Source organism: Bemisia tabaci, chromosome 2, assembly GCF_918797505.1.
Source record: "Bemisia tabaci chromosome 2, PGI_BMITA_v3".
Classification (NCBI taxonomy): Eukaryota; Metazoa; Arthropoda; class Insecta; order Hemiptera; family Aleyrodidae; genus Bemisia; species Bemisia tabaci.
In genome coordinates, this window is record NC_092794.1 from 26596615 (window position 1) to 26613249 (window position 16635).

Genomic DNA, 16635 nt, shown 5'->3' on the forward strand with positions numbered 1-16635 from the left:
TGAAAATTGTTGTTGTTGATGATGATTGTAGGTTAGGATTCCTTCACTAATCACTCTTCTCTTTGATCATCGGTCATCATTGAAGGAATCAGAGCGCTGACTTCCGAAAGTAATTTTTGCACTCAGGGAAGATAGCAGTGCAGTGCCTATTAAGTATACTGCGTTTAAGTGCAGCTGGTCAAATACACACTGGTAAAAATCTCAGAATGCAATCTGACGTGACTTTCTATTTTACTCTTAAACAACCCAAGTGACAGCAGAGCAGTATCTACTCTTGTAAAGGAGTAAAATACGCTCTTATAGAGCAGAATTATCTTTCCACAGTAAAAAATTCATAGAGTACATAGAGTCGTAATGTAAATGGGAGAGCTGGCGCCATGTTCTGCTCTACGAGTTCCGAGCCCGGTGTGCGCTGAGTTCGGGTCACTTTTTCGATACATGTTCGATCCAAAATGACGGTGTGGAATTCCTATCTTCTTTGTTTACATTGGATGGCCGGGTACCCGTGTATCGCAAACAATCGATTATGTATCGAAAAAGTGACCCGGCGCACGGTGGATCGAGTCATAGGGCAGGCCGGACATGGCATATCACGCGACTTGGTTTGCTCATTTACGTAGTGTTTGCGCTCATAAAACAAATCAGGATACATGATTCTTATGTATTTTTCGTCGCAGATTTCATTTTTGATGACTATTTTCCTGATTATTGGGTTTAGATATGTATTTTGGCACAATTTCAGGGATATAAAGAAATATTGTTTAACAACAGATAAGTTTAAACTTTCTACACTCATTTCAATCGAAGTTTTAAGTGTTCAATGGACTTTTCTCTCCGGTAAAATGTTTAAATATCGTATATAAAACGTATATTACTCATCTCTTTTACCATTCCCCCTCCTCTCCCCCAAAAAATGAATTAATAGAAATCCGAAAATGTTGAGAGGAAAACAGAGGATCTCCTTTCCCCTTCATTCCTGGGGCACCATTTTAGCTTTCTAACAAAAGAAAATGACAAGGGGGAAAAATATGAGAGAAAAATACAAATCAAATACACATCAATCAACACAAATCATGTATTATCCGAGCCTTCCTAATTAAGGGCCCCGCGAGTCACCATTGTACACTGCCTTTATTTATACACAGGTATCTAATGGAGCTTCTTCGGCTTAATGATTGCTGCTGAAGCTCAAATTACCTCAATTTTCTCTATTAACTTCTAATTTTCCGAAGAAATTAAACATAAAAAAAAAAAAAATCCTATGTCAAAAAAACGCGAGTTTTTGGGAAATAGTTAGAAGATAGAAAAGAATTTAGGCCATTTTTGACTTTAGCATCAAGTGGTAGATGAAAAATGCTCCATTAGACACCAACTTGATATAATTTTCCCGTCTTTTCAGACGCAAAACAAACGGATTAGTATCATATGCGTCGATTAGGACATTTGAGAGGAAAACCCCGTTATCTGAAACAACGTGGACATTTTTTTAACCACGCAAGGCATGTTTTCTCATGTATTTTTGTCTCCTGGATTCGAAAATGACCTTGGTTTCTCTTTACCACGCACCAGTTTTCCGGAAAATCACATTTCCCGAAAAGTCCATTTTAAGTGGAAAATCTCAATTTTCCGGAAAATCGGTGGGTGTAGGAGAAAAACCAAGGTCATTTTCGGACTCAGCACTAAAAATTACATACAGATCACCTATCAAATGCCTGGTGTTTATTCGCCACAGACCTGTGAAATTCGAATTCTCTCGAGCCACCATTTTATGAACTTCACTTTTTCAAAATCATTTAAGCTTTATTCCCAAAAGGGCACTTTGGAGCAGCCAATTTTTCTTGATAATGAATCTTAAGGGATCAGTTAACACTGCTATACAAAGGTTTCCCTGAAATACGCTGAAATAGCTAGTTAAAAGTCTAGCTATATTATTATTTTTACGGTATTGAGGAGGGTACTTTTAAGCAAGAATACCGCTTATAAAAATAGCGATATTTTAACTTGTTATTAGTGAAATATATTCTACTTAAGGAGGAGGACAAGCTACTTTAGTCAGAAATTGTCATAAATCTATCGGAGGGAAATACCAACAGGCGAACGGTTTGTCTCGAGTGAGGCAACATTTTTCGAGTGCCGCCTGAGCCACTTTAGGAGGCTGTGTGCGTTAAACTGGGGTTAAAAAATTGAAAACCAATACCTGTATCATAAAATATAACTCTTTGGGAAGACATTTACATCAATGAAATGACTATTTGTGAGAATCGCCCATGTCCGACTTTTTGCAGGTTTCGATCCACCGTGCGGCGTCACACAAGAGTCTCGGAATTCGGGACCTGGAAAATGCTTAAAAGTGGCGCCAGCTCACCCACTTACATTACGACTCTATGTACTCTATGAAAAAATTAAGGGTTATGCCTGACATTTCCCGGTATTCCCCGACTGCGGCAACCAGTGGCGTGGCGTGAATTGCGATGTAGCGATTGTTCTGCCATTTAAACCTACGGTAAAGAATCGATTATTAAGGTGTTCGCTGCGAACACCCTGTTTATCGATCCTTTTCCATAGGTTTAAATGGCATAAAAATCGATGTATCGCAAAGCACGCCACGCCACTGGCGGCAACATTGTCATACGTGGCTTCCACTCTGGATTTCACACCGAGACCCTGTGTCCGATGACACCCTCCCTCCACTCCTGTAGCATCCCCCCGGGAGCCGGGAAAAATCTGGGGGAGAGGGAGGGGGGGGGGGGAAGCATTTTCGCACGTGGGGAAGGAGGCCTCGATCGAGGGAGGCGGGAGATGCTCGACGCGCGTCGCGCCGATCGTTGGACGCGGTGACCAAGTTATCAACTAAATTTAGCCATTCACAAAGTTCACTCATGATTCATAGTCGTCTCTACTCATGCACTCGGACAGGTTCCAGTCATGACTCTCAAAGTGATAGTTCTCGCTTAATGATGATTTATACGGGCGCCCGCCGAGGTTAACCCTTTCCACTACCTACCCCAATTCTTAATTCCCCCGATCCCGTTTCCTACAACGTTTTAGAGTTGAAATTTTGCCGCGTTGACGTGTGCGACGGGTTCGTTATTTTGATTAGATTGAGACCTGACACCTATTTTCTTGTAAATAATAGATGTTTTGATACGATTTCGATTTTGCTGGCGGATTGTGTTTCAGACACTGCATTCCCACCAGGTGGTAAATTAGGTCCTCAACAATGGAGGCATGTAGAAATGTAGGATGCTGAGGGGAAAATATTCGGAGAAAATTTTCTTATCTTAGGGTTGATTCTGCATCGGAACAGTGCATTGATCTCTATTGTGATGTTTTGTACTAATGGTACATCTCATCTTCATACACAACAAATACTACATAGGTGTGGTTCAGACTGAGCATATTTTACAATTTTTTACAGGGATCTGTTTCAAAAGTGGTTTAATTCCTCCTAGTTCTATTACGACATCACCATTATTTTTTTTTTTTTTTTTTTTTTTTTTTTTTTTTTTTTTTTTTTTTGGGGGGGGGGGGGGGGAGTTTTTGCGGCTTCTATTCCTTTTGTTATAAACCTTTAGGAATCTACGGCCATCTATAGGCGCTATTTATTGTCCTTAGACATCAGGGAGTTTGGTAGACATCCATGCTCGGGTTTTCACGGATTAAGGCCGAGTGAATTCTGCTTGCAGATCCACTCGTCAGTTCCATGAAAATGTGTCGCCACCACCGGGATCCGAACCCGGGACCGATTGACCTAGAGTCAGACGCGCTGACCACTAGGCCAACCTGGCCGGCACCAATTATCTTAATTTTTTCTAATAGATTAATAGCAGAAGCGTAGAGTTTGAGGTCAACCCTACATAACGGTTGGGGATTTTTTGTGATAGAGTGATTCGATCCAAACTGCGATTGATAGAAATTTGGCAACGCTAGCTTGTCTATTCAAAATGTAAAACTATGGATATTTTTTTAGGGAGAATGCCTCACCTAATATAAGTGAATTTAAACGACTCAAAAAAAGTGTCGCCACCTCCAAGAATTGCTTTTAAGTGCGCGGGGGAGGGGAGGGAGAAAATGCGGGAGAAAAAGTTAAATGCGAAAAAAGCGAGGAGAATGTGAAAGTAAGAAATTAAATGCAAAAAAAGGGGCGAAATTAATGAATAATTACATTGCCGATGAGTTCAGGAGGACTGGTCAACGGGTCAGCAGATCAGAGGCGAAAACACACAACGGCATGCTTCACGATAAATTAGTTTCACACATGGGACGAGTCTCCGCCAAAATTCAAAGGATGCGAGAGACCCCGAAAGCTGCAAAAAATCCGGACTTCAAGCAGACGCAAGCGTGGAGTCGGAAATATTCGACCAAGAGCTGATCTTCGACCCAAGAGGTCCAATTCAATATATAGAAATCATTGCCTACATCCCTCTAACTTTTCTCAAACGAATTTGTTGTGTCCCTTAACCGCCATAAATAAAAAGCAGCAAGATCGAAGATGTCTCAATCCTCGATCTTTCACTAGAACAAAAAAAAAAAAAAAAAAAAAAAAAAAAAAAAAAAAAAAAAAAAACAACATTGTATCTAGAGTCCAGACTCATGAAAACATTGACAAGAAAAAATACTCTTGATTCAATCGGATTTTTGCTTGAATCAAAACGAAATCCGCTTAAATTAAGAGGCTTGGTTCTTGATTCAAGCTAGATTCTGATCGAATCAAAAGTACTTTTTCTTGTCGATGTTTTTAAGAGTCTGGACTCTAGATCCAATGTGGTTTTTTTCCAGTGTTCAGTCAAGATTGAGTTCAGTATTTCAAGCATTTTTACGACTTTTCCGGGTCTGAAAACTCTCCTTAGTTTCTGTGTTTTCCTAGACTGTCGGGAAAAGTATGAAAAAACAGGATTAAAAAATCTTGTTGACTTGATTCAGCAGTTCGATACTTCCTTAATTTTTTGGATGAGCTTGGAAAAAAAGACGAGTAGATTCCCTGCATTTCCAGTTTTTTCTTTCTTCTTTTTTTTTTCATGAACTCGTCGATTTGTGTCCGACTCGTGCGATCATTGAACATTTTCTTGACTTTGTTCGGTTCATTAAAGTTTCCCATGTTGCGATCAACACTGGTCATTAATATATTACTCTAAGTCAGAATTTCTAACTGTTACGCGAACGATAATTTTAATCAAACATGGGGACTCGATTTCTCGTTTCTCAAATTAGGAGACAGAAAGGAAACAGAGCACTTCGTCAAAGGACCCGGTAAATAGTCAAATGATCATCAAAAAAACCACTGCTGATTTCCATTTTTTGTCTCGTGGTTTGTTTCCAAATTCTCTCCGATAATTTCACCGATCCGAATTTGATCAAAGCTTTACTCTTTCGATTTCTGCGTGCAACATTTGTATTCTTGCTCTCTTCTTAAAGATACACCACAAAAAGAATTGTAGTGAGCTTTCATTCTTTATAAAACAGAAAAAGTTGTGAACAATTCGACGATGATCTGTTCTTTCAAAAAAGTTCGGCTCACAAATAATACTAGAGGATCGCATTACGCTAGACGGGAATAATTTTTTTGGCTCATTTTAGAAAAAACTTACATATGATTACGTTCTTAGTCCAGGCGCCTGGTAAGTCTACCTGGAATTTTGGGTACACAGCGATTTTTTTGGCTTACTTTAGGTAATTTGGGTCGCTGAATCCGAATCTGAAGTTTCCTACCGCGTATCTGGTGAGCATTTTCCGCCATTTTGAAAAAATGGCATAAAAAAGCCTTTTTTTGCGGTTTTTTTTATATAGCGGCTACGCATGAGAAAAAGTTCCGGATTTAGTTAATGTTTTGAATAGCTGACAAAATTTGGAAGAAAATGGTATTGAAATATGCTAGGTTTGCTCAAAAATGAAGGAACCTCGGATCTCGGAACTTTGGAACGCTTTGGAACTTGGCTGACCGCGGCGAGCCGGATCGCGCGTTGACGGGTGCGCCGCGAAAACGTGAAAAGGCGCGATGTTCACGATGCTGTATCTTCCTCAATTTTAAAGCAAACCTAGCATATGTAAACACAATTTTCTTCCAAATTATGTCAGCTATTCAAAACATTAACTAAATCCGGGACTTTTTCTCATGCGTAGCAGCTATATAAAAAAAAAACCGCAAAAAAAGGCCTTTTTAGGCCATTTTTTCAAAATGGCGGAAAATGCTCACCAGATACGCGGTAGGAAACTTCAGATTCGGATTCAGCGACCCAAAAAACATAAAGTCAGCCAAAAAAATCGCTGTGTACCCGAAATTCCAGGTAGCCTCATTATTAGCTACCAAGCGCCTGGACTATCTCTAAGCAATGCAGTGAGGCACTAATTCAACAGGTAAATTGTAAGCTGCGCGTATCAGGTAATCGTGTATCGATGGTTGCGGATGATAGATAAGAAAATATGGATGTCTGGCGACATAATATGACGGGTCGAGCGAAACACGGAACAGAATCGGATCCAGCAATTTGCGATACTACATTGCCTCCATTTAAACCCATGTTAAATAATCGATTCTTATCGGAGCACCATGCCCTTCCAAGGATCGATATATTTCCATGGGTTTAAATGGAGGAAAAACGATGTTGCCAATTTGCTGGATCCGCCAATGACGCTGTATCATGACGTCACCCCTCGGCGGTAGTGCGTACCATAGTTTCTTCCGCCAAGGATCTTTCAATCAGTCATGTTCATGCACATTCGCACTGGTAATTGCTTGATGGACATCACTAATCAAACCGAGGCAGAGGGAACCACGATATTCACTACCACGGTGGATGATGTCATAATCCGTTGATTATGAAAACACAATATCGCCGCCGACATAGGAGTACTTTGTGATTAGATAGATCACAAAAAAAGGACAGAAAACATAGGTAAAACACAGCTGAAAGTGTAAACATGAATTGGTGCATGATCCGACAACCACTGGTGTTTTCTTGATCATGTTTTGTGTCATACTCGGCAGCTGAAAATGAGCTTGTGACGGCTCGAAACGTCCTGCCTTTTAATGTTTGAAAATGTTTGTCTTGTTTTACCTATAGGTATTTTTAGTCATTCTTTTTCTTTTTTGGGCGAATCTTGCAATTCTTGGCTGCTCTATCATCCGAGACCATTGAAACACGATTATTTCACACGCGCAACTTATCCATCGCTATGGAATCATTTGACTATTCGCCGGGATTTTGATAAAATAAACAATTCGCCAGTAATACATTGATTGTCGCATCATTTTGTCTTCATGAATGGGTCCGTAGTGCACAGGATATACAATCATTTGAGAGGACTTCGAAAGAGTGAAATCGCATGAAAATCACGTTGAGCACATCAAAAATTTCTGAAGAATCCTCCTTGGCGCACAATTTGCGGATCCGTGTGCCAAGCATTTTCAAATTTATCACGCCTGCTGAGAACTTGATCTAGATGAACAAGCGGCCTAGCAAAGTATTATCAATCTCTCCCAAGTATGATTTTAACCATTTAAAATATCAGTTTCCATCTGAATTAGATAAAAGGCAAGATTAAATCCTTCTGGCCACAAGTGAGGAAGACGGATAACAGTTCGTAGGTTCATTTGTTTATCTGTGTTAGCCTTTCTCAAATTTCTCTCTACTTGATGGGCGGCGACCGTGAATACAGTGCCCGCCCTAGCGGTAAATTTGAAAATACCTGGCGAGAATTGATCAAAGGATCAAGGAGTTTTCATCAATTGGAATACATTTACGATGTTCTTGACGTTATTTTCGTGGGACTTTGCCTAGCCTTCTCAGATGGCTGATCATCTTGTAGACGGACGCATTCGGACGAATTACAATTTTGATACGCGAATCGCGAAGACACTAGGACGGAGAGGCTCTCGTACGAGAACACTGGTGGAAATCTGGGGAGCTGGGCCGATTGACCGACGGTCATGAGTCCGGGGAGTGGGTTAGTCGGAGAGCGGGAAACACCGCAAGGGCAGACTTACGGCTAGGATGGCCGAGTACTTCTGTTGACACTTGACGAGCGCGCTCTGCTCCCCCGCGGGAGCGCCCTCCTCGTCGTCCTGCGCGACCCCCACGTACTTCTGGATGAGGCTCTGGATCTCCTTCCGTTTGGCTTCCCGCTCGGTGAGCGGCGCCGGAGCCGGGGCCGGGCTCAGCGCGTCGCCCGCCTCAGCATCGATATCGATGGCCGAGACGCAGGCGGCCAGCTTGTTCTCCTTGCCGCCCTTCGGGGTCGCGCCCGCGGTCGCTGCCTCGGCGTTGTGGCAGGACTTGAGCCGCGGGCGGCTGCTCCGGAACGGCGTTCGGTTCCGCGTCGCGCCGCGAGGTGCCGCTATCGACACGAACGGGTACGCTTTCTCCGAGAGCACCACCGTCGTCGCACTTTTCATCAACGGGCGGAGACTCCGCTTCTCCTGCGAGAACTCGACGGACCGCTGGTACGAGTACTTGGACTCGGCCGCCTTGGAGCGGGCCTTCCGCTCCACGCGCGCTTCCACCGACTCCGGCTCCGGGTCGTCACGCAGCCGAAGCGGCTTCGACAGGGGGATGTGGACCGGCTCCCGGTGGAGGGCCAGCATGTCGTAGGTCCGCCCGCGGTGGAGCCGCGGGCTCGAGCACAGGTCCGTGTACTTGTCCGAGCATTTGTAGACGCTGAGGGGGCCGTCGTACTGTTTGCGGGTGGACGTGCGGCCGAGGAGCTTTTCCGAGGGGGTCGGGCAGGTGGAGGGTCCGCGGACGCGGGCCGTGATCCGGTTGATGAGGCTGGAGCACGAGTCCTGGAGGAGCTGGGTCACGCTCACCGTCGACGAGCGGGCGTAGCGGACGCGGCGGTTCTGGGCGCCGGGGGTCGTGGTCGTCGACATGACGGAGCGACCGACTCGGACGGCTCGAAACTAAGCTCGCCGATCTTGTCAACGCGGGAGTCGCGCCCCGCGGGCAACCCCCTCCCCCCGCCGCGGCCCATCCCGCTGCCAAAAGTCCGCCGAGCCATTTCCACTAAAAATACGCACACGCTCCCGTCGTCCAAGCCCGGGGGACTCCGCTCGACGGGAGCTGCTATCTGGACGCCCGCCGACGCAACAAGAACCTTCTCGACGCGACTCGCGCCGTTCCGACGGCATGATACCGTAGTTCTCATCTGCCTGTCGTTCCGATTGCATCATCGTCGAAATGAGGGGCACTCCATTTCCGTGGAATCATTCTACGTGACGTGAGGTCACTTACAAACCAGTGCCCATTGAGAGCTCTTTCAGAACTCAGAAAATGTCATGTATCCGTTACAAAAAGGTTTAAATGTCATGACATTACTACGATGTGCGCGAGAAATCTTGCGGACCATTAACTCGACATCAGATTATTATTTTTCTTTTGCCCCAATGCATCCTGCATAATATTATCTATATATTATTCTACATACATAGATTCATACCCTTCTAGCGCATTCTCATCTCAACCACCCTTACTCCTCCCTTGCCCGCACTACCACCTACTTCGAACTACCGATATTTTTGAGGTGAACGAGTAAAAATGCCCGCAACCTCTCTAATACGAAATACTCAATTTCCGCGAGTTTTTTTTTTATGTTATAGGATGATCGACTCCTTATATTGATAGTGCGTTGGAAGACTGAAAATTGAGGGCAAGCTATGGTAAATAGAAGAGACGGACAAGTTTATAATGAAAACAAGGAAAATCATGCGAAATCCAAGAGAGGAGCTACTTAAATCAGAGAATTTGGTTTGGACACACGCAAGAAAAAAATGTGCTGTCGCAATGTCAACTTCAGCAAGGGCATGGGCAAGCGCGAAGCTGGGGCGCGTGGTTATCTTTGGCGTCAAACTCAAACCACATTTCGACCGCGGGATTGATTTACCGGTGACATACACTGTAGCCTCAATTTTATTGTGGGAATATAATTCCGAGATTTGGGTCCCTTAATGTTCGTTCTCATCTGCATTAGACATCTTCGAGTGTCTTTGCGTGTCGGGCAAGTAGGTATTGCTGGTCAAGGTATCATAAAGACTTAGTTATGTTGTGATTGATAGTTTCGACCTGTTCACCGGACTCCAAGTGAAGTGTCGTATGTGCAGTCAAAGGATAACCTCACATCAGACTTAGTTGAACCAGTTTCAATGGCACTGAGGCTAGTTTACCGAGTCGACTGTACTTACTCAGTTCGCAGAAAGAATTCGGAAAGGATGCAAAGCATGTTAACAAAGTCGGAAAAAACGCGCAGGGAACACACAAAAAAAAGGAAAAAAACTTGGGTAAGAACGGCAAATAATGATGTAGAGCTAAACAAAAGTTGTGAGGCAGGGTTCCCAGCGAAGTTCGGTGAACATTTTATGACTTTGGCTACTCTTATTTTTTTTTCTTTCTTTCTTTCTTTCTTTTTTTTTATTATTTGTACAGCATCAAAAATCCTTCGTAACATGGACGTTTCTTGTCAATAGAATAGTTAAACACAGGAAAGAAATTACGAAACGAAGCTCTGGTCAACTCAAACCACCACTTTGACAGGCACCAGACCAGAGGTCTTACAATCGGTCCTTAGACTGACCCCAGCTCACCGGGCGTGAGCCTGGATTTGGGACTGCTGGAAACCCTGCAGGGAGAAGGACGGATGATGGGCTACGTACGAGGAATCGGCGAACAGGGAGGATGGGCAGAGGCAGGGGCCTCGGGCGGTCCTTGGGCCCGGGCGACGTCGTCGGGATGACGGGCCACCACGAGGAGTCGACGAGGGTGGCGCGCTGGACGTTGCCCAGGGAGAAGCCGCAGAGCCGGGTCTCGATGCTCTCGACGGCGGGGCCCTCGGAGGCCCGGGCGCCGGGGGCCGTCGACGGGAGGCGCGGGCCCCCCGGCTGCCGGGAGATGACCCTCCGGTAGGGTCCCGGCGAGGGCTCCTGCACCATCCTCGTGTAGGCGTCCTTCTGGTCCCGGTCCCGGCGGAATCGGTAGATGCACGACTTCAAGGCCGGCGGCGTCTGGCACTGGCACGAGTCCAGGCCGTCATCCGACTCGGCTTGTTGGCAAGGTCTTCGACACACGAACATGACTCCACTTTCACCTCCTCCGTCTCACTTGCGCCCGACGCCTCGACGCACTTTTACCGGCTTCCATCGCGGATTTTCCGCCCGTGATTTCTACCGCCGCGCTCATTTTCCCCCGGGGCCACGCTCATTCCGCACGCTCTTCGTTGAGCTTTCCCAGGCTGTCGTCGTCCATGCCTCTGGAGTCTTCGTCTTCAGTGAACTTGATTCGATCGAATATATAGGAAATTTCTATCTACCTTAAGACACAGAAGAAGAAAAGAACTCCGATCAGTTCAGTCGGCACTTTTCGGTTCGGAGGACAGCCGCGGTTCACAAGAACTGACTTCTACGGTTGACGGAACCCAACTTTGGCCCGGTGAATCCAAGTTTTAGTTCACCGAACTGAACTTAGGTTATGTCGACTGAAGAGGTGGGGTTGTGCGACTTGTACTTTAGTCTCCTGAGCCGAAAGCACCTGATGAACTTATCGGTTCGTACGACCGATATTTTTTCATCTCATGCGTGGCTCTGCATTTGAAGATCCATTTGAAACCAATCCGAGGAGTAAGAAGATCGTTCAACCTCGAACTATAGTATATCACACGTCACTGAGTTCTCATCCGTTACGATGAAGGTATTCCACAGATCCGTTGAGTATATGATTATCGTGCGTTGAGGGTCCGATGAGTAATGGGTGAGTGTCTGATTTCTCGACGCACTAACCTAAATAGCTCTCGCACTTTGTTTACCTCTTCGCACGACGTTAAAGTGTGTTCCCTAAGCAGACCACGGCTTTCGGCAAGATCACGACCCGAGTTCCTCTCGATAACCCACGAGTATTCGACGACTGTCCTGATGGAAAAGTGGGCCCACCGGACGAACTTATCGATTTACGGTTCCACTGGTGGGAAACAGGAAGTTTAAGACCCTTTCTTTTCGTTTCTTTAGCGTCGTCTCTTATCGTCCTGGCAGCTACGACGCGCCCACAACTACTGGGCGAGTAGGCACTATAAGGCACGACAGGGTTGCAAATTTAGTTAAGTTTTAGAATTGTTGACTTCTAAAAGGAAAATCTTTCTCTCGGTAGATATTGAAAAATGTATCGGGTTTTTAAACTCATTTGTTTCGGTTTTACAACTAAGGGAGGGTCCTAATCTCGTTGCGAAAACTTTCCAATTCCCAACCCTGCCAAACAATCACGTGACTATCCTCTCAAAATTTTTTGACTTTTTCACAAGAAAGAAATATTTCACACAATTTCTCTTTGGCTTTACAAAAATTTGTAAAAATGAAAATCACTAGATAAGCTTCCAAAATTGTCTCGTGTCTCTTTCGCGGTTCTTTCAAACAGATACGCTGCCCAAGCCCTTGGGCGTTTCACTAAGAGAGAGGAACATTTACTATAAAATGACACGTGCTCTCGCGGCGCAACCCCCTCTGGATCCTGGAGTCCCAGGTGCCGGGTCGTTCCCTGGGGCTCGGAGCCCTGTCGGCTGTGGCGGAGCTGACACTGGACACTCGCGCGGGGTCACGGGACCGGAGGCGAACGCGGTCGCGGTCATGGGCCGACTAGGCGACTAGGGGTCCACGGAGAAACGACGGCGGCGGCGGCTCTCCGGGGCTCCATGGGACCCGTGGCCCGTGCCCATGCCCCACGGCGAGGAAGCCCCTCGGCTATTTATAAGTCCACAAAACGTGCATTCCACCAATACGCGCCCGGCTATGAAATGCCGCCGCCGCCGCTGCACCGATTCCCCCCGAACTTGAATCGAGACGTCAAAAAAGGGCCCGAGTTTCGGGTCCAGATTCCTTCATTTTTCCATTCCCTAATTCCAAGGTTGCCACAGAATGTGGAGAAAGAAAATCCCTGGCATTTCCCCTGATTATTTTGAGTAAAATTCCCAGACAATAAAAGCTATGCCATTTTGACAAAAAGACAATTTGAAAAATTTCTTTTGTTTTTCTAGACGTCAAATCCACTCTAGAAAACCTAATGAGGGTAAATTACCAATTATCCCCTGACACTTTCCTCATTTTCCTCGAAATTTCCAGGTTCTCCCTGACTTTTTAAGATTCCCTGACGCTTCCTGGGTTTCCCTGACCGTGGTAAAGACATAAAGACGGAGCGCTAAAAGCAAAAAATGAAGCTTCTTTTCAATCACCTCTACTATTGGCTAGAGGATTGGCGGCAAAATCGGGACAAGTTTGAAATTCAAATGTAGGGCGGGAACTAAATAAAATTGCGGAAACAAAGTATTATAGGTTGATTTTTGCCCAAATTCACTTACACACTCATATTTTTATAACTTTAGGTTAGTTTTGGTCCGTCGTCGAACGATTAATTTCATTTGGGAGTAACGGTCATCTACGACTGTAACGGCCTGTTTGAACCGGCAGAACCACCATGAGCAGAAGAAAAACTAACTTTATCTGAGATTACTGCCTGTTACCGAGCAAAAGTAGGTGTATTATGGTAGGACGCAGTCCCAACTTTCTTAATATATTCGTTTTAGGCATTTAAAATACGTTTCGAAGAAGAAATGTGGAAAAATCAAGAGGACAAGTTCAAATCAAATTTCCGTTTGCCGCCATGGATTCCCGCGCTCATTTACACACTCACACAAGCACCCAGCGCCAAACCAGGCTTCACTTTTTCCCCGTGCTTTTAGATACGAGCACTCCGTCTTTATGTCTTTGGGTAACCCTGAAATTCTAGAAAAAATAAAAAACCTGGAGTTCTAGAATAAAACGTTAAGTCGGGGGGTGTGGTAAAGGAATATCCTTTCAATCAAGGGGGGATACCGTGATTTTTGAGGAATATCCCCATTTGGATATTGTGTTTTAATCTACAGGAGGCTTCCATCCTAATTTATGACCTAACCTAGCAGAAACCAATTAGATGCCACAAAGTTACATTTTGAAAAGACTGTCTCCAAGAGAGGAGAGTTCATGGAATAACAATCTATCATGCACTTACCTTTCGACTCAAATGAAAGAAATAGAAGTACCTACTTTCGTGAGTAAGATAAGTTTTTGGAACCACTGCCAATATAAAAAGGGTTTATAGAAAAAGTCAAATCTCAGCAGAGGAAATATTCAACCGAATAACCTGACACGAAGAAAATAAAATAATCCCAGGAAAAGAAAACTAAAGGCTTCATTTTTACTGGAGTGGTAATCTTTGATACGCATCATACAGCGCAAAGTTTTTAGTGGTTTTTTATGAAAATTATCAATTAAAATGAAAAAAAGGATAAAAAAAAAACCGCTGAGTTTTGACTTTTCCACTTGCAGCCTTCTGGGTATGAAGGATAGGAAATCTGTCAACGCTGAAATCTAACATATCCATTTTCTGATGTGTCTTAAAACCTTTGAATGCTTCCGTGTAGGGGCACAGGCGAAAACGGGCATGTAAGGTTTGAACGTCTGTTGATTCCGATGTACCAAAATTAGAATCGGCGAAAGCGATGGCAAAATGAAGTTAGCGCTTCCAAACTGCGTTAACACACCCTGTTAGTTAAACCGATCATTGTACGACAGATCTAGCAGAATCATCAATATCCACCATAATGGGAGATCAGATATTTGACTAGGGAGGGGAGGCACTGCTGACTGTTTTGCTTACTTATTATGCAAAAAAGAGAGAATTTTTTGACTGCCAATGAGGGCGCTTCATTTATTTTTCCTGGCACCAAAACACATGCGCCACTACAGGCCGATTCAGTTTACATCATTCGATATATATTTATCTTATGTAGGTAATCAGAATCTAATTGGCTCATCTGTATTTGTCACTTTTCGAAAGCGATAGAGTACTTTAGCTGATTTCAGAATGAGATGTGTTTCTGTTAACAATGGAAACTTCGAATTGAAGCGAAAATATAGAATGATGTAATCACTAAATCGGTCAACTGCCGACAGCCTGATTTTGGAACTTTCTGGGATGAACAATTTTATTGCTAGGTCATCAATTTTGTCAGGCAAGCTTCTTAAAAGCTGTGAGAAATAACCAAAGTGTTGCTGATGATCCCAGAGTGGCCATTAAACTGACGCTTTTTACGAAATTGGATATTTGACACAATCTGTAACCCACGAATAGAGCTACTCCATTCCCGAAAATGTGCAGAATCAGTCCGCTAGTATTTCAACGGAAGAACGGGTCCGGGATTGAGGGATGGTGGGGTTGGGGAAACGAGTGAAAACTTTCATTCTGAAGAAGTCAAAACTCCCCTCTCCCCTTGTCCACCTCCAAAATGATGCCTAGAATTAAAATCGAAATGGAACAAGGGGGGAAGGGGGCGGAGAGGGAAGGGGGCAAAAGCAGAAAGAAGAAAACGTTGTGAAGCCACTTTTCGAGAGAGAAAGAGAGAGAGAGAAAACGATGAGAGGTGAGATTGCGGAAGTGGATGACTCACCTGACTGGAGTAGGATCGCCGCTGGCGACGACGGTGGCGGGAGTGGTGGCGGTTGTGGTGGTGATGGTGGTGGCGTCGTTTCTCCCTGTGGTGGTCCGACGAGGGTGAGCGACGGTGGTGCGACCGCTTGTAGCGCCGCTCGGCCGATGTCCCGCGCTCGTGAAGCCGTGACCGCTGATGGCGCTCGTTACTGTTTGCAACAATCACATCAAGAGGCAATAATGAAAGATGTACGGAGAAAGAACAACGGAACAATTTTAACACAAGTAAGAGGGTTGGGTATCATGGCATCGTGCACGAGGGGAGGGCAGGCGTTTGATCTCATACGGTTGGTCTCCTTTATCGAGACAAACGATTCATGGCGGTCACTTCGTAGCTAAAAAGTGCCTTCATTCGTTGGCACATGCGACACGCATTGCGTCCGAGCACGATAAGTGGCAATGTACGATGTACGGAGGAAGAACATCTTGAACACAAGTAAAAGGGTTGGGTATCATGGCATCGTGCACGAGGGGACGGCAAGCGGTTGATCTCATCCGGTTGGCCCCCTTTATAGAGACGAACATTTCACGGCGGACGCATCATAGCTAAGAAGTGCCTTCATTCGTTGGCACATGCAACACACATCGCGTCCGAGCACGATAAGTGGCGGTCTGGAAGTGCCTTCATTCTTTGGCACATGCAACACACTTTGCGTCCGAGCACGATATGTGGTATCTCCATGTACAGCGTGCAAAATGAGAAAGAACGATTCGTTGTTTACCACCCGGTGAAACTACCAGCGTACGTATCTCGTTTGCGGTGACTAAAAATCTCCGCTCCCATTTTGTTTTTTTGAAGGACACCAAATCAACATTATTCCTTGAAGATTTCACAGATTTTTCTTCGCACGGAGAAGAAAAACCAGGGAAGTTCACAAGGATTGACGCGAAGCAGTTTTCCATTTAAAAAATGAAGTATAAAAGGAGGTCTGCAGCGTCGCAAACCGAGATACGTGGTTTCGGAGTTTCACCATCGAAATAGAGATTAACCATCTTGTGACGAATGATAGCTTCAACCTGCGATACTCCGTTATCGATTGGGCTTTACGTAATAGAATTGTATCAAGTTCCATGGCGTTGGTGACACTGTCGATTTGGAGGGATTGCGAAGCAAAAACTGAACCAGAAAATGATCTCGGAG

At 44.9% G+C, this 16635-nt stretch overlaps 1 protein-coding gene across 3 annotated transcripts in view; it reads right to left on the minus strand.

Moving 5' to 3' along the window:
- Window positions 1–10333, minus strand: part of Doa (CDC like kinase darkener of apricot) — a 38548-nt gene extending 28215 nt beyond the window's left edge. Inside the window, exon 1 of one of the 3 annotated variants that reach the window (XM_019044582.2) lies at window positions 7985–8954. In XM_019044582.2, the coding sequence (XP_018900127.1) occupies window positions 7985–8866 (882 nt within the window). In that variant the 5' untranslated portion in view covers window positions 8867–8954. Of the gene's footprint in view, window positions 1–7984 lie in introns of all 3 variants that reach the window. The other 2 variants (XM_019044580.2, XM_019044581.2) reach the window with 2 other exon arrangements.
- Between the last annotated feature and the right edge of the window lie 6302 nt (window positions 10334–16635).